The sequence below is a fragment of the Thermobia domestica genome, chromosome 10 (assembly GCF_964235325.1).
Source record: "Thermobia domestica chromosome 10, izTheDome1.hap1.1, whole genome shotgun sequence".
Classification (NCBI taxonomy): Eukaryota; Metazoa; Arthropoda; class Insecta; order Zygentoma; family Lepismatidae; genus Thermobia; species Thermobia domestica.
The window spans coordinates 166897819-166917334 of record NC_137463.1 but is presented as its reverse complement, the minus strand read 5'-3'; the positions used below and the strand labels follow the sequence as shown (position 1 = coordinate 166917334).

At 34.4% G+C, this 19516-nt stretch overlaps 1 protein-coding gene across 1 annotated transcript; it reads right to left on the bottom strand.

The window, feature by feature from the left end:
- Positions 1-626: 626 nt before the first annotated feature.
- Positions 627-19078, bottom strand: LOC145661660 (uncharacterized). Its single transcript, XM_081726986.1, has 2 exons — positions 18400-19078; positions 627-892 (listed from the first exon to the last, which is right to left on the bottom strand). Exons 1-2 carry the CDS (start codon positions 19076-19078, stop codon positions 627-629), a joined length of 945 nt encoding a protein of 314 aa, XP_081583112.1.
- Between the last annotated feature and the right edge of the window lie 438 nt (positions 19079-19516).

The window sequence follows — 19516 nt, the reverse complement described above, 5'->3', positions numbered from 1 at the left end:
GCCTCTGGCTAAGATAACACCTGAAATTACATTGACCATTAAGAAAGAAGACTTCGTAGCAAATAGCCAAAATAAGCAAAAGTTTATTCGCTTGCTTAGCAATAGTCTCGTTCAAGCATGATACGAGATCAAGCATTCACCAGGCGATGTTTATGTTCTTGTAGTACATACAGCGATGTCTATTGCTGCTGAACGTGAAACAATCGTTGTAGCTGATGACACTCATATATTAATTCTACTTTGCTATATTAATTCTCTTTCAACCAGAAGTCAAGACCTACGGCCAGAAGTCTAAAACTTGGGATATAATTTCAGTAGTACAAGAAATAGACGACGACATTCGTCATATATTACCATTTCTTCATGCTTTGTTAGGATGTGATACAACGTCTCAATTGTTTGGTATTGGAAAAGGAAATACGATGAAATTTCTTACCACTCATCGTCAGGTAATAATCGAGTGTGCTGATATCTTTAATCGATCATCAGCAATCAAAGTAGAGGTGACATCTGCTGAAGAAAAAGCCCTAGTTGCCATCTATAATGGGGAAAAATCAGAATCTCTAAACACACTCTGATATAGATTTTTTTGCACAAGATATCGCGAAATGTAACTTCAGTGCATCCTAAATCTTTACCACCAACATCAACGGATGCAAAGTTTCATAGCTTTCATGTATACTATCAGGTACAGCAATGGCTTGGAAATTGTACATTACAACCAATAGAAGGGGATGACGACTGTTGAATGGTGCATTGCTTCTTATTTTGAATGGTATGCAGCCAGCACCATCGACTCTGCTTTCCGTCGTATAGTGTGGCTGTAAATCAGAATGTAAATCAAACCATTGCACTTGCCGGAAGCATGGTATCGAATGTTCTCCTGCTTGTTCTGAGTGCAAAGGTATTTCTTACACAAACTACAGCCTTGTCACTAGACTAGAAGACGAAAGTGAAAGTGATAAAGACGTTTCAAACAGTTAAGTTTGTTACTCGCAGTCAAACACCACTCTTTTGATCTCATGAGGAAAGTTACACAATTTAATATAATAAAAATAATAAAGTTTGCTTATAGTAAGTAGAATGTTAAAAATATATGCATTGCTTAGTGCAAACATTTTCCTATATTTTGACTTATTTGTAGCAACTATATGAAAGGAGCCAAGCTACAGTGAATTCTGTACTGTAAGCTGTGTTTTACAGTTCAAAATAAGACTTTTGAAAATATCGGCCAATATGGCGGATTTCCTCCTATGGGATTTTGGTAAAGTTTTGATATGTTATTCAGAACATTACATAGGTACAAAAATGAAAAAAAAATCAGTTCAGTTGCAATTTGTTCTAGGTTATCTCGTATATTTCCTGGACTATAAGTACTGCAGTGCAGACAAGTACTGGGAAATTGATTTCGGGAGAGTCCAAAGTCTTGGTAAGGCCAGGATCCCTAAAACCAACCCGCTGCATATGTCTTGACTCAATGGAACTACAGTGAAGAGGAGCTACTCCTATCCAGAACGGTTTTAGTTGGTTAAAGCGAGGAAAGTTTATAGGGTCCAATCGCCGTACATTGTATATTTCTTGGTCACATGAATTCTTATGTAACACAATGCTTTAAATTTACGTAAAAGTGATTACAAAAAGCAATTCTAAACCGAAACTGAAAAGTATAAAATGCAAAATTTTAACAGTGAAAGTCATCTAATTAAGCATTTATTGATTGTTCGTGCTAAAATAATGTAAGTACGAGTAGGTAGATTATTTTACACTTCTAAATTTGCTACTATTGGTTTTGTGTGCGTTTTTCTTCCGAGAAATATGACAATTTTATTCACATTCATTTTCGTGAATGTGAATTTTGTCAACGCCAAAACCTCTTAAATTTTCTTGGCACATTCTTGCAAGAAGGTCTGAATTCCACACTGATCCCTCGCTTGCTTGTGTTCCATTAACCACATTGTTCCTGCGAAGACGAGCACTTCTTTTTTTCGCTAGCATATAAGCATTGAGTTGGAAATATATGAGATAGGGCTCGCGTGGGGTGGTGAACACCTGGGCTCAGTACGAAGAATGATGACAATAGAAGAAAAAAGAAAGCTGTATGGTGGTTTATGGGAGAAATATGATGAAATATAAATGTAATAAACTATCTTATTGTCTATCCCTCTTCTCATAGGAATTATAGTGGAGCACCCCCTCTTCAACAGAAGTGGTATCACAAATCATTATCTGTAGAAATGATAAGTTACCAATATTGTTTTCAACAAGATTTTACTTTGTATTCATGCAATATCAGTTTTATCGAAAGAAAAGTACTGCCAGTAAATTAGGTGCATATTCAAATTTCTACTTCTTCTTTGGAGTTTGGACACTTTTTACAATATCCAGCCCCCGATTTCGGGTACCCGATTCTTGATTATAGATTTGGTTACTGGATTCTCGGTTCTAGAACTGAATACGGATATTGGTCCGAAATCTTGTATCCGATTCTCCGTCTAGAACCGGGTAACAGATTCTAACTGGATTTGGAAACGGGTCACTCAGATTTGATATTTTCTGTCCATTTTCACTTTTTTCAGAAGGTTGCAGTAACGTATCAAACGATCATGGGGAAATGTGCATAAAGATATAGGTACTATGGAGAAATAATGTGAAGGAAAATGAGTGCCCATATGGACGTTCGTAGCTGGGGCTTTGAGGCAGTTAGCCGCTCTGAACTTTCAAATGATGTTTAGTTTCTGGAAATCAATGTCAATACATCCTAAACTGTTTACTTATATATTATACTATTTAATATATATATTTATTAAATACTATAGTACTAGAGTGTACTTCCTGTAATTAATAAGGGTATTTGCGTAAATAATTTATTTTATACGACGTATTATGTGCAAGCGTGGATAAAAGTGTATGTACACTCATATCCAAAATTATTGTCGCATGTCTATAAATATGTTTTGAAGGCATATAATTTGATAACAAATTCGCCTGGTATTTCTTATAATGTTAGTATATGTATAATCGGCAAAGACATGTATGTGGCAAATTTCATGTCAAAAGAGCAGTAAATAAGAACAATAAAACGAAAATAAAACTATCTTGTCCATTCAGCAATATTTTGTTTTACTCATTCTAATTTTTGTATTTATAATTCCTTTCCTATGAAATTTACCATAAATATACATTTCCCGATTATACATTAGTATCAGTATTAAAACTACCCTCCAAAATCATTATCAAATTATATTCTTACAAAAAGGCAGTTATAGATATGCGATAATCATTTTGGACATGAGTGTACATTCGCAACAGTGCTTTTGTATCAGTATTTCGCTTCCTCCTTGGAGAACATCCTTCATGTGTCTCTTATATCCACAATGTTAGCTAATTATTATTGAACTATAATCCAAGACAAGGATACTCACAAGGAACGGACATGAACGTGTTATTATCCGGACATCCGAATCAAACCTAGTCCATTCGATAAACATAAGAAAGATATGTTCATGCACAAAAAAATTAGGCGCCATGGATAAGGGTCTAAGTCCCTGGGGCTCATTAATCCTGTTAGTGTAAAGTAAATCGTCGAATTGCAGTGAAATAGCTATTGCATCAAAACTGTTCATTGGAAGGTAATGGTTTATAGCCCATAGCTATTCATAGTCATAGTTATAGTCCATAGCATGGTTTATAGCTTCAGCATGAAACAAGCTTTCCAAAGGGGATATGTATTGTGGACAATAACGTACTCGAACAGAGAAAATTGTTAGAATGTCGGGAAAATCCCTAAGAAATCAATCTCATCAACTTTGGACTCCTCTGGAGTGGCCCGGACAAGAGCATGCAATCCAAATGTATCTGGAAAAAGACTATAGGGGATAAGAAATTTGTGTACCAAGTTTTGTATTGATAGACGGAATAGATGTGAGGGAAAGCTCGTATACCAATAGACGCTTTCCCCTCATAGAGCCAAACCGTCGATCGCGAGCTGTATATTTTCAGTAGATCGCGTTAATATTCCGGTTGGCTAACTCTGATTCCTTTACTGAGCTGACACTAACGACAGAGGGCGCTGATGACAACAGCTGTTTGTGTCTTCTGCGCAACTGCCATTGTGAGATTCATCTCACAGTTCATTGTACATTCGTGGGGTTATGTTTTTCGTGTGTGTATATTAGACATTTGCTAACTGGGACAGTTTGATATATAGGGTGTTTCAAAACAACACCAACAACGTTTGGAAGGTAATTCCTGACACCAAGATAAGACGAAAATTATAGACCAATCTTGGTGCAAAAATACTTCCTTTCGGAGTTATAGGCTGTTGAAAACACGAAAAATGAACTTTAAAGGTTCATAGCTCCAAAACTATGAGACCTATCATAGTCGGATCAAGACTTCACTTGCGAACTAATGCGTGCGCTATCCAAAAATGCATGTTTCAGAATTCTAAAGTACTACTCACGCAATAATTTTTATGGAGGCAGTCTTGCTATTGCCATATAATTTGAAGTACTCACCAACTCTATAAAAATTGTTGCGGAAAATCGCAGGATCTTGGAATACGGATTTTTGGATAGGGCACATACTAGTTCCTAAGTGAAGTCTTGATCCGACTACGATAAGTCCCATAGAGTTGGAGCCATGGACCTTTAATGTTCACTTTCTCGAAGCATTTGTGTACCCAGGTTGGTCTATACTTTTCTTCTTATTTTGAAGTCAGGTGTAGTTGGTGTTGTTTCGAAACACCCTGTATATAGTATTTGGACTATGCCTAATGATGAAAAACGGTAAACATGTTTCAATTTAGCGCTCAAATATCTGGAAAATCACAATTTTTACCTAGAGAAACAGGAAAAGCCTTTCTTTTTGCAGAAAATTGTTATTATTATCGCCTGATACCGCTTACCTGAGCGTGACCTCTGCAAAACTCGTTCCTGACCTCTACTAACTTCTGTTTATGTGTGATGTTTGTCGTTCTATTATTCATAAATATCTGGTACTTCTTTCTTCTTACGTTAGTTTTCTTCTTACGTTAGTTACTGGCCAGAGTGCGCACTGTTGGCTCATCGGGTCCCGGATCGAACGCACTTTAGTGGTCAGATCCCATTTTAAGTAGGTCTCGTCTTACATAACTTCATTGCTGAAGGATGTTAATAGAAATCAATCAATTATTTATTTCGCCGAACTTTACCTTACCTGTTTTATTTTGAAGAGTAGAATCCAAAAGTGATCAAGGTAGTATCAAAATAACATAGAAAAACGTAAAATATTGCAATTTAAGCATTTTTTAGAACGGATACGGAACAAATAAAAGTACTTAATATGGTAAAATATACTAAATAAAATTAAGTTTGTATTGACGGAAACAGTATATTTTGGTCCAAGCGCGTCATTCCATACCAACCTTCGGAGAAATTACGGAGCATAACCCAAGGCAAAACGTGCAATACTCACTTATTATAACTGTTATACTTTTATCACAAATCAAAGCGCAGATTTTCTGTTCCGTTGACACAAACCATTACGGAATGGGCCCCAAATGATTTCCAGACCACCACTAAAATTGCTTCTTCCTCTGTACAATTGAGTAGAAAGCTGGTGGTTCTTCAGACACCTAGCGTTCAAGTTACACGACCCGCTCGGGAGAGTAATACTCCCGGAAGTACGTTTTTTTTCGCGCGCTACTCTAGCCAGCTGTTTTACGCGCTATCCTAGTCAGTTGTTTTTAAGTTCGTCACAAAATCTCTATCATTTAGTACAAGGAGAACAAAACGAGCCTTATATCATGGAGTACAAGGGCAACAAAACGAGCCCTGTGGGGCTTCTAACCCGTTCCTACTACTACTACTACTTATCTGCACAAAAGTGAGTAAATCACATTTTTGAACATTATTTTCGTATTATTTTAATTTAAAAAGTGTTATAAAAATGTAAAAAAAAAAGTTAAAAAAACTTTCCTCGGGCCGGGTTTGAACTCACGCCAAAAGAGATTTTCGTTACTAGCATATAGCGCTAGTCCACTAGGCCACGAGGACCGACAACAATGACGGTCTGAATTCTGCCATCTGAATGCAACGTGGCAAGACATAGATAACGCCAACCAATCAGAACTGTGTTTTCCGTTCCTACTTCCGGGAGCATTACTCTCCTGAGCTAGTCCTTTCAAGTTACCTGCTACTCTGTTGCATTTCCTCAATGCTCTTTTACGACTCGTGCGTTGGTACGTATAGGGTGTTTGCTTGCTATGCTGTAGCGATATATTTGAATTATTATTTTGTTCACTATAAAGTCCTGCTACTTTTTGTCTTTGACAAGCACAGAAGACATCGCGGAAGCAAGATTGATATTTTAAAGTTTTATTTTTTACGAATTTCCATAATAAATTACGCTTTAATTATTGGTTTATCGACATACACGCGGTAACAGAAATTGCCATTGATATATATTTAGTACGCTACTTGTTGATCATTAATCCTCTGTAAGTCAAATTTTTGATACAACAGTTAATTTTATTACATCGGTTACTTTCATTCAGTAGATGCATTTGCCAAAATTTGTATATTTTATTTTGTTAGTTTAAATAAACATATACTCTTCAAATTTCCTGGCAAAATTGGGTTCTCCCTGAGTTGGCAAGATTGGGTTCAAGTTGGGACTTAAATAACTACTTTAATTTTGTGATTTGTACCTAATTATCATGTTCTAAAGTAAATTCTAGGTTCTTCTAACGTATAACCATATAATTGTTTTGCTCTAAGTAATAGTTGTATTTGTTTCTAGGTTGACGACTCAATAGTTGTTTTACAATCAGTGTAACTGACGGTTTCAGTTCCTCATTTTAATATCGCGCTGGCAATTCCCTTCTGCATATTTTTTTTTCTGGCATCCTTCGGCTCACAGTCATTCGTTAGGGAATAAGCGTTTTCCTTGTTATTATTATTTTGTTAACCATGTTTTAAATACTCTTTATTACAACGTATGCATAGCATAGTTTGGAAATAATATAATAAAGGAATTTGAATACCCCAGCACTTCATTGCTATGTGATTGAGATGAGGAACATTCAAGTGAAGGTAATGTTGATTAAGTCTAGTGTACAGGTGCAGATTAATTCATTACTTGCTACCAGAAGACAATCTTTCAGCGACATTCAATTAATGTACCAAACTCATCTTCTAAAAATGCTATTTTGTCGATTACACAGCCTCTAGTGGCAATCCAGTTACACTAAATTCCTATCAATGCTACATACAGACATAGAGGTAATAACGTTGTTATTTGGTAGATAAATTGTCAATAGTACTGTAATTAATCTTTCGATGGCTTCTTTCACCTTACACGTGCTAAAGATAAATTGAAAGTCTTACCGTATAGATTTCTGACAAATCATGATATTGAAAGTGGCTAGGTAAATTACCAGTATTGATTCTGAACTAATAGCCATTTGCCGATACCCATTTTCGAGAACGATGACGAACAGAATAATCTAATATCGCGTAACACTGGTTTCTGTCAGATAACCACTTAAACAACAATTGATTGTACATGGTGTTGCACATTATACTTTCATGATACAGACTCCAGTTCGGTTTGGTATTGAAACATGTGTTTCAGAACCATTATTAGTTCCACTTACGACTTTGCTTTAGTTTTATAAAGGGACGTTAGACCTTAAACGAACAAGAAAGAAAGAAAAATACTTAGATATGGTCTTTAATACTGAACACATCATTCGCAAACAACTCAAAATTCAACCATTAGTATCTTGTCAGTGAACAAGTGTTTCTCTTTTAATTGATAAAATTTTAAATTCAGCTTTTACTGCTATGTTTATGTATACACAAACTCATAATGTGCATTACAAGTGTGTATGTTGGGGAGGGGACGACCAATTTATTTTTGGCTGATATTCAGGATTTAACAAATTCCCATGTAGACTAACAATTAGAAGGATAGGAAGTAATACATGTGTTTTACCAACATCGTGTACACAGTTAATTTATGAAATATGCACGAAAATTTCGAAAATATGTTTCCTTGTAGGGTCATTCTGTTGGTTTAATAAATGTGTTCCAAACACATTAACATTATCTGTCTATTTCGTATGCCATGGAACTTTTAAATTTTTTGACATATTTTTGACTTAGCTTAAGATGATTAAAAATCTGGTATGGAATAATGCATCCTGCAGAAACAAAATTAATTAACAAAATTAACTCTATTATTATATAGTAATAAGCAAAAGTAGAATTATAATCTTTTCCTCATGTATGCTTCGGGTTATGATTACATTATGCAACATATGTATCTCTGAAGTTAAAAAAAAAGAAAAAAATATTCAGTTTCATTTCTGACATCTCTGGTTTCACCTGCAGGGTAAAATCTGAAATGTTAATTTAAATCATTCATATCTTGTTTTATTTCTCTTGCATAGTGACACGCTGTATTTAATAACATATAGAAGAAACATATATGTAAGTGAAAAAATGTTTTGGTAAAAAACAAAATAAAAAATATTCAATAATTTCCAGCAGATATATTATGCATTGAGACAACGATATAGAGTAATTCGACACACACTGTTATGTTCTGTGTTTGATGTCAACTTGTATACATGTGTTCTTGCCATTTCAATCATACATGTTATTAATATTTCACAGTGAAGACTAGAATGTGTGTGTAGTAATTATTACTTACAATTACCATGAAAGAAGCTGAATAAAATAATAATAATATACGAATGTCAAAGTATAAAACCATGAACTGGTAATTTAAGAAGTAAAAATTCCCTAATGGCAAAAACTATAGTTTTCTTTTACACCACTAAAATGCATTTTATTCGTGTGAAGTATATGTTTCTTTTTCTGAAAGGTTCTCACAAAAAAACTTGAAATTTCTTATATACGTTAATGAAGAAACACTTAGAAAAGTAATATGTCCGTGAATTTTCTCAGAGGACTCCCGTTTCTTTCCACTTTCTCATTTCTCAATTCTTTCATTATCATTCACTTACTTTAATCATCGTCTCCCTTTGCCTAAAGAGTATAACCATGGGACGTTTCACTGTTTTAACAACGCGTCTTGCATAAAAGATAACCTACCCGCTGCCGAGTAATAATTACTCACACAAATTGAATAAATTATAGTTTGAGTGATCATAAATATAACGTGCAAAGTAATAAGAACATACGAGGTATCTTGATTATAGAATGACTTATTAGTTCCAATGGAGCATTCAAACACAATTCCTTCATAAAATTTATAGTGGCTATTTAATAGTCTTTTCGTGGTGAAAAACTCAATAATAATACAAAATACATCCAACTTGATATCAATTGAAAACTTGAACTGTGCAATATAGTTCTTAGTAACCACTTTAAATTAACCATCAAACTGTAACACTGAATCCTCAATTAGAACTTTTCTCGTATACAACAGTCACTATTAAATGTTCTTATCGTACTTTGGGTATAATAGTATTAAAATAAATAACATAGTTCAGCTTATCCGTATATCCACAAGTACACAATAACTGAAGATACATACATTTGCCAGAATATGATATGCCTACTAATTCCCAATGGAACATTCCACTTAACTTCCACACGGACACCTCACTTATACTTCGAAGTAAATCCAAATATCATTAATTTTGTGGGATAATCAACTTATAAATAGTAATACTAGAAACACCACTTAACAGATCGAAACACACAAAATAAGTAAATAATTATAATCACTTATAGGTCATTAACTTCCACTAGAATAGACATATCTTACACTGGCCATTTTAACAGAAAATCGAAGTATAGCACCATTTCGGTATTACCGGAACATGCGTTCCGTAACTTAATCAGAATAACTATGGTTTCCCGGCCAGGTGTCTCCATGAACGTATGTTCATAGTTTCTCAAAACCTCGCTATGAACCCAGGGCGCTAGTAGAATAACTTTTGTCCTTATATGTATATAATCAGAAAGCTTTAATTTTCTATCAACATGCTAGACCGTAAATATTGGAGACGGGTAAATATTCTAGAAATTCATCTCAAAGTAAGCGGATTCGTTATCCGTACCCATAGGATGGTTCGCGCAATCATGAAGTACGAGAGATCACGCAGGCAATGATTGAACGAAATGACAGATTGCGCACGCCATTAATATAACATACTGTTCATGAACGTCATACTAGAGAGAGTACTGAGAAAATATGCCATTATTACAGTTGTTCCTGTAGGTAAAGCAGACCTGTAGCTAGAGGGTGGCAAGGAGTCTGAACACTTCTGCGAGCACTTTCTGTATACTCCTGAAACTTGTATTTGTTTGTTGGAATGTAGTCCTCTATGCATGAGGGGTGAATTCAAATGAGCCCTTCAAATTATAATCTGGACTTCCCTTATCTTAGTGTTCTCGCTACTGGGCTGAGATAAATATTTGTTTCAACGCGGGTATCTGTTAAGTGACTGTATATTTCAGAATTGATTGTAGTTTGGTAGCATTCGTTTGGTACAGTTAATAATTGAACAGTTTGGATTGCAAGTGGTTTAACTCCGAAATCGAAATTTTCCAGAAGTAAACTTTGAACTCAAATATCTCATGAATAATCCATGTTTTTGTTTCGTTTGCTACCAGAACAATAATTATGCAGTTTATGCTCTTTTAATTTACTGTTTACAAAAATAATTTAAAACAACCACTTTATAAGTGAATGAGAGGAGTTGTCACTTTATTTTTTTAATTTTTGGCCACTTAGCATCGAAACAATTAAATTGTTTTCATACTACCGATTAGTAATGTATCGTGTAATTGGATACAAATATTTGCTGAGAGTTGTCATGTTCCTATAAAAGAGTACCGGTATTTCTTACTTTCTTCATGATGTCAGGTTATTTCTTAGTACCACCGTCGTACCGTTGTGCAGGAATGAACGCGCAAAATAGGAGTTTTGAAAAACGGTCATCACTAAGAGAATAACCACTTTCATAATAATTGTAGGTCTAGTATTATGCACAAAAAACCCAACTACTCACTACGTTACTGTTAAAAATATTGCTTCAATGTTGGCAATTTTATGCGTTTGTTGAATTTTGCGCAAACTATCCTTATTTTACATTATTCAAAATCATTTTAATAAGGAAGTTAGATAGATTCAATAATTTTAAGAAACTGTATACGGAAACTAGGTATTCATAGTAGACTTGCAGGAATAATTTCAACATAGAATATTTATAAATGTATTGTAGGTTATCCAGTAATAACCAGATAAAGAAAATCAAAACAGACTTCCTCGTATCTGCCTTAAAGTGTCACTTTTGTCGAAAAGAAGAAAGTTTTCCTTTAAGGCTATTGGTATAAACGAAGTTACTAAAGTTGCCTAGAGCTTAAAGGTTTCAGATATTTGCTTCTAAGAATTAAAGAAAACTCTTACAAGGTACGCGAATTTTACACGAATCCCGAAGGGACACTTCGCGAATGTACCTCGTTAGAAATATTTTTAGTTTTGATTTATATAGCACGATCATCAGAATCTTGAAGCAGAAAATTACATGTCTATTATTTCTTTGTCTCTGTCCTAAACTATCAGTAATCAGGATCGAACCAAATAAATGATTTGCTACTAAGGAACATTTACCTCCAATTGGTTGCCAAATTTTAATGGATGGAAGTGAGAGACAGAGGAAATAAAAAGTATGAAATTTTCACCTTCCTTTGACATAGAAAGATAGACAAAAATACTGTGTTGGGCGTAGCTTTCGATCGCCAGACACAATGTAAAGGAACATTTTTAAAAAAAGAATATAATGTACTGAGTTACCTACCTCTCTTTTATCGTTATTAGTGCAGCAATAATTCTAGTTTTGGTTTAATGAACTTGAACCTACAAGTAGCGTAACTCTCTAAAACAAATATTAGAAATGAAATTTCTCTTTAAAGCAATTACCCAACTTTTCCTGTCACCGCCAAACAACACCAAATTATTAACTTTGTTTTCCTTACTTTCAAACAAACTTGAAGTTTTACACTTGGTTTTCTGAAATTGAAGCTTATCACATGATTTCAAGACATTTTAACTTTCGTTCTTTTTATTAAAAGTAAGCTGAAAGTTCAAGTATTTATTTTCGAGAATCAAAATGTCACCTGTATGAAAATAAAAGATATTCAGAATTTAGAAAAACATAATAGTAGTGGTAAAATAGGAGAACGATATTTATTTGAAGTCAAACAAGTTGATTTAATCTCTCTTGATTTCGGTTTTCACTTGAATTACTTCCTTTCATCACACGAAAACTAGCATTTCATTGAGTTCTTTTTTCTATCTCTCTTTTTCGTGTACGAACTCAAAGAAATGTTCACGTTTCTTGGTCTGGTTAATTTAACTTCCGTATTCTTGATGTTTACACACGAAAGAAATTTTATAAGCACCACTTCTCTTGAAGAAAGGCACTGTTATGAAAGAAAACACAAGAATATATTAGTTTATTTGGAAACAGAGCGTCATTATGAAACAATTGGCTATTTTGTAGCTTAATTAATTTTGATCACGGCGGTTTCCACCGTTTCATCACAGAAAAGAAGTGCACATGAACTTTCCTCTTACAATATAATTTCTAAGTAACAGTGAACTAGATTTTCATTATTTCTGAACTTGTGTATTGAAATTAGCATACAATATGAATCCGTGGTAATGTTACACTAGTCTGACAGAATACATACACAGCCAACGAAACCTGTTGGTTTCAATACTGCAGTTAACTAATATAACATGCTAACTTGTATGTACTTTGATATTTGACGCTCTCAAATCTTCAAGAATACTATGTTCGCAACTTGTAAATTAGTTCTAAATATGACTGTTACCTTTCCACACCTGATAGTGAAAATATAAACGATCACTTGTCAACATAGTTGCCAACTAAAGACTGCAACTAAACAGGACGCAAGGTGCCTCAATTGTAGAGTGCATGCCTCTAGTACATGGGCTCCCTGGTTCGATCCCAACTCGCTCCAAGTGGGTTTTGTTGTGGACAAACACCGTGTTCGTGAGTTTTCTCAGGGTTCACTTATTTCCTCCCACTTCATTCATTCTGCTATTGAACTCACTTCTCATCATCACCGTCTCCTTTACCCTACCTGGCATAAGCGTGAGACATAGAACTTACAGATTTTATGTCATTTCACTGTAACTAAACAGAGAATCTTAAAATTCAAGATCATAATTGGACGAATAGAGGTTTTTTTTTTCATCCATGATTTTCACTAATTATTCAAAACGGAAACCAAGGAGAAATATTTATTTAATGAGAAATAACATTTTAGACACTTACTGACACAAAATAAAAATATCGAAAAGAGAGTCCCAAAAATTCAAAAGAAAAAAATCAAGAATGTGGACATTTTGTAACACAGACTTTCTCCTGCTACGGTTGAGTGGCTATATTTTACTTAAGGTAATAAAAGAAAGATCTATTGATTTATATATCCTGTTAAGCTAATGTAAGGGGATTTAGAAGTGCATACATCTTATAATTCGAATACATGAAAGTTAAATTATGTTGGGCTTCCTTGTCTTATGGTAGGGAGAGTTAAAATTGCCTTATAGGGGATGAAATAAATGGTGACAGTAATAGAAAATAATTTAAGAAATGTCAATTAACCTCGGATTCGGAAAATTGCTGGTGTGAATCTGGTGGCCAGCTTGAGCGAGAAGTTACCATGGATTTTTTCTCAGTTCCATTATTCGGATACTGGGATAGTACATTCACACAATAACACACACACACACACATACATACATACATATATATATATATATATATATATATATATATATATATATATATATATATATATATATATATATATAATATCAATTTCCTTTCATTTGCTTTCCCACTGTTCTAGTTGTTGTTGTGCATTTCCATAGCCTAATTTATGTAAGATTGTATTCACAATATAGCTCCCTTTTTTATTGTGGGGACTGTCTTTGACTAATCCAGAAACAGGCAAGGAAGAGGGGAGTATGCTGGTTAGTTGTCTTTACACAAACAGATTTGAAACAAACAATTATGTTTTAGAGGTTAGAAATTTTCACTTACATCTCAATGTTTTAACTGCTTATTATTTTTTGATAATGACAAGTGAGAAATATTTATTTTGTTTCTATCAAACTAATAATCTTGTTTGTGCGGCGCACTAACAAGATTAGTTGTGTGGGTGCTGGAGCTCCGGAGCACCCACGTAGTAGGCACGCATGTGTAGAGTGATGTACAAATATTACATATACATATTTAATTCTATAGATAAGTCCTACTTGCGTATCAAGATAAAGAAATTGAGAAAAAAAACAACTAAGATAATGAAAGCTTCTGAAACTGCAATAAGAAATCTAACAGACACAAGAAAAATCTCATTATTATTCTAATAATTCTTCATGAAACATTAAATATAATATCACAATTTGAGAGATATTTTCGTAATTACAGTGTAAGGTGTAGGATCTAAATTTCTGTGTGTAATACTCTCAGTTTATATCAGTGGAGTGAACCTCTTACATTACTAATCAATAGCATATTAAATTTCCTATCTTGTAATCTCAAGTGGCATAACTGGGTTATATGATCTTTTTATGTTGGTGCGATGGAATATAGTAGAAAACACTCTAGCGACTCTCTTCCAGGCTCTATTATAAAATTGCTTTTGTACATACATCCTCATATTGTACATTGCAGCTCCCATATCTCCCTTATTAAGTTACAGGTAAAGTTATTTTCTGGGAATAAGGGAGCAACAAGGACAGAAGTCCTGGAAATGAGCAAATGCGAAACAGATAGAATATTCAGAATGCAGGTTCTGACAATGGGGAAGAGACAAGAGGAAACATGACAGAGGTAGAGAGATAAAGCAAAACAGACGAAATTATCTACAAATCTTGTGTTGGCGCACGCATTTGGCCAGCATTCCCAAAAGACAATAAATTTCGGACGAAAACCCCACTGCTACTTGAGCTTTCTGTTGAATGACTTACGTCAGCCAACGTGGAAAAATCACCGTTCTGCTTCCATTACATCTAAACCGATCTTCTTGTTGCATGAAACAAAAGATCCTAGCTAGTGTACCAGTCGTAGGCGACTCTAGGTAATACTAGCATTCGAAGCTTAGGCAAAGCGTACCAACGTAATTTGAAATTACGTAGAATGCACAAATCGATTTTTGATCCCTTAAACATTAAGACAAAGAACTTAATACAAGTAATTGGTTATGCATGGACAGGAGAAATATTGGGAATAAACTAAAATAAGGAGAAGAGGAAGAAGAGAGAAAAGGCGAATGCTGTTCTGAGCTCTCCTCCTTTCATTCAGCTTTTATTCTTTACTTTTGTTGAGCTCCTTTGTGGCTAAACGGTTAGCATACGCACCTTTGTGGTGGGAGACCTGGATACGATTCCCGGTGGGAGCTCGTGTGGATCGGATTCCACGTAAATCAGTAGGTCCCTTCTTATATAGCCTCGCTGTTGAAAGCAACGTTAAACTCAAAATCAAGCCAACTCTTCAATTTTGTTCTCACACGACTGTGGTCCCGTGTAACATAGACGCTAATGCTCTCGCTTTTTTGGTGCGAGTCGTCCCGGGTTCGATTCCCGGGGAGGACACTCGGTCGAAAAACTGTTTGGGCTTTGTCAGGTCACCCATTCTGAGTGAGGTTTTTCTTCGGATTTCTTCATTCACATTAGGCGAATACCGGGATAATACTTAACATATAAGGGTCATTCCGTGTGAAATCACCTAGAGCAATGTGCTTCAATGTCTGAGATTCTCTTCGAAATTTTTTCATACGTAAACACCAATGAAATTCTGGTAAATTATTTTTTTCCGATTTTTTGGATGAGAAATGGGCCGGGAATAAATTTTTGAAAAATGTGAATTTGGCGCCAATTTCATTTTCCGGCACTCAGCATCATGAAACTGAAATTACTATAACTTCCTTATTTTTGAAGTTATTGGGCTCATCCAGCTCTCAAATAAAAGCTTAATTTCTGCTCTTTCAGTAGATCTTAAAAAGCCTTGCAAGAGGTTACACTGCTAAACATTCATGGTCATAAAAAGGAAATTCTAGGGTTTTTTACAAACTGTGCCATTGCTTAAAAGTTACAACTATGAAACCTTTGAAACTTTTTGTGCATTCTTCTTAATATGTACGTAGGTCTACATGGTATGGTTAAAACATAAAGAGGGCGTTTTTTGTATTTTTGTTATTATTGATTTTTTTTACATGTACGGAAATATACACTTTTAAGTTTTGATACAAATTGTGTCATTGCTCGTAAGTTACAATTATAAAACTTTTGAAACTTTTTAAATAGAATCATCCTAGCACATACATGATATGGTTAAAAAACAAAAAAAGGTGCTCTTCGTATTTTTGCAATTATTACTTTTTTTGGTATTTTGCTTGTACGGAAATATACAGTTTTAAATTTTGTTATAAATTGTGTTATTACTCCTAAATTACAATTGTGAAACTCTTGAAAACTTTTTATAGAATCATTGTAGCACATACATTATTTGCTTAAAAATAAAAAGGGTGTTTTTGATATTTTTGTAATAATTATTTTTGTACATCAGAGTGACATTCATGAATCGCTCTGGGCCTTCTATATTCTACTGGCCAGAAAATGAAGATTTTTGTTGGATACCTTTTGAAAATATCATCTGGGAAGTTTCTGTTCCATATCTTACAAGCCAATCAGCCCGTCATACTGCATGAAAGATAGTGATCAGTCAATCAAATTGCATGAACAATAACTTTGCTAGTGATTAACCAATCAAATTACGTCACCTTAGACAGTGAGTTGTGATTAAATTTCAGTGTTGTAGCATGTTTTGCTTTTAGTCTATGAGTCATAAGATTCAATAAGGTTACCTAGGGGGCGCGGTGGCTTAGTGGTAGAGCGTTCACCTCCGGTGCTTGGGGTCCCTGGTTTGATCCCAGCTCGCGCCGTGTGGACTTTGTGGTGGACAAACACCGTGCTCGTGGGTTTTCTCGGGGTTCTCCAGTTTCCTCCCACTTTCTTCATTTCACTCATTTCTCATTATCACCGTCACCTTTAGCCTAACCGGCATAACCATGGGACGTTAAACTTAAAAATTTAATTTCATTTTCAATAAGGTTACCTATCAGATTTTTCAAAGCTCAAGGTAAAAATCAACCACCACCAACGATCTTAGACTGTGAGTTGTGACTAATGTTCAAAGTATTGTTTTATATCGATCGATTATTGAACATTTAAACTTCGAGCCTCATACTAAAATTCTGTTTAACACAATTTTCAAAAAAAAAAAAAAAAATTTGAAACGAAAAAAATTTTCAAACAAAATTTTCAAATGAAAAAGTTAAAAATTTGAAAAAAAAACTTCAAGCAAAAAATGTCAAACAAAATATTGAAACAAAAAATTTCAAAAAAAGTTTCAAACAATTTTTGAAAACACAATTTTCAAACTGACACACAATCATAGTCAACGTCTTGCGAATAAAATCAGAAAAATAAACACACTGCTGAACAAGACTGCACTTATTTAATATAAAAACACATTTACACGTGACGTTTCGATCTTCTAGCCAAGATCCTCATCAGACGTACACTGAGTGATACAAAAAATTTACTCAAGTATATATACACAATTCATCTCCCTATCTGCTCTCTCATTGGCCCGTTCAAACAACCAATCAGAAGCGTGGAAATCTATCTGAACTGACCAATGGGACAACATAACATTTTACCAGAAAGAAACAACAAGGAGCAAGCAACCATTGAATACATTAACTCATATACATTTTTCTGTATATATCAATAATATTTCTCCACTCTTTATTAATGGTGATACCCTTGGTCCAATTCATTAAGTTTACATCCCCTTCCTTTTCTATCCACCAGGCCTCTTTCCACTTTCTCGGCCACAATCTTTTCTCCCGTTCCAGTACAATAACTTCTTCCCAGTTCACATCATGTCCCTTTTCTTTTACATGTTTAAAGATTGCGTTAGTTTCTCTGCCATATTTCACATCACTTTTATGTTGTTTAATTCTTTCTTTCAATAATTTCCCCGTCTCACCAATATATTTCATATCACAATCCTTACAATTTATACAATAAATGACACCTTTCTGACCACAGATGCTTTAACGATATCCCGTTTACTATAACCATTCTCATACAGCTGTCTTTTAAAGATTTCCACATTCTCTTCTACATTTTTGTTACAAATTTTGGAAATTCTTTCTAACATATTTCTTATGAAATTAACTTTTGTACTTCTATCTACATTACTTTTCTTATTACAATAAATACCAGCACTACATTCTTTTTGATACCATTGAGTCTTAATGCTCTTCCCTTCCTTACTCATTAAAATGTCAAGATAATATAATACACCTCCCTGCTCTGTCTCTAGTTCTAATTCTATTCCCTTCTCCTTATCTTCAATACTGCCAACGAACTCTATCAACTCTTCTTTTGATCCTTCCCATATCCCAAAACAATCATCAACGTATCTACATAAAAATCGAATTTTTTCTTTCCCCTTTTCTATCACATCCTTCTCCCACACATTCATAATGATATCAGACAATACCGGACTTATCTTAGATCCTATACTTAAACCATCCTTAATCTTATATATGTCATTCTTAACTTTACAGAAACCAAACTCCCATATTAAGTTGAGGGCTTTTCTAACTTTCTCCCATTTCCAGCCTTTAACACATTCTCCCCCCATAACTCTCTTAATCGTATCAAGTATAGCACTTCTCTTTAGACTAGGGAACATGGCTTTAACATCTAAACTAAACAAAATACAATCATTATTAATTTCAGCATTACTGGTGTAGTTTATTACTTCTCTATAGTCTTTAACTGCCAAAGTCTTTTGTCTGTCTCTTACCCACTCTAACACTGGTTTCAATTCACTTTCTAGCGGTTCCAAATAATTATTCCTACAGTCCATAACTGGCCTAAGCTTTACTTCCTTTTTGTGTATTTTTGGAAAACCCTTTAACACTGGCACTCTTCCATCTTCATTCATCCATTTCTTAAGTCCCTTCCTTTTACATTCTTCTTTTAATTCTTCTATAATTTCTTCTTTCTTCTTGTCAACTAATTCATATTGTCCATCCACCAAAGGTTAAGAAGGAAGGCAATGGTTTTGGTAAAGAAAGAAATCCATAGAAGATCTTCGAATTTGACAAAAGAAGAAAGAAGAGGATATGATAGCATTAGGAAAAGGAAGGACATAGTGGTAGAGAGAGCTGACAAAGGAGGGGCGACAGTGGTAATGAATAAAGCGTGGTATGAGGACAAGGTGAATGATTTGGTGGATGGACAATATGAATTAGTTGACAAGAAGAAAGAAGAAATTATAGAAGAATTAAAAGAAGAATGTAAAAGGAAGGGACTTAAGAAATGGATGAATGAAGATGGAAGAGTGCCAGTGTTAAAGGGTTTTCCAAAAATACCCAAAAAT

Coding starts and splice junctions, on each gene's coding strand:
- LOC145661660 (XM_081726986.1), bottom strand. CDS start 19,078: ATGAATGAAGATGGAAGAGTGCCAGTGTTAAAGGGTTTTCCAAAAATA. Junction 893..18,399: donor TTATCTTGACATTTTAATGA/GTAAGGAAGGGA, acceptor CTTTGCACTCAG/AACAAGCAGGAGAACATTCG.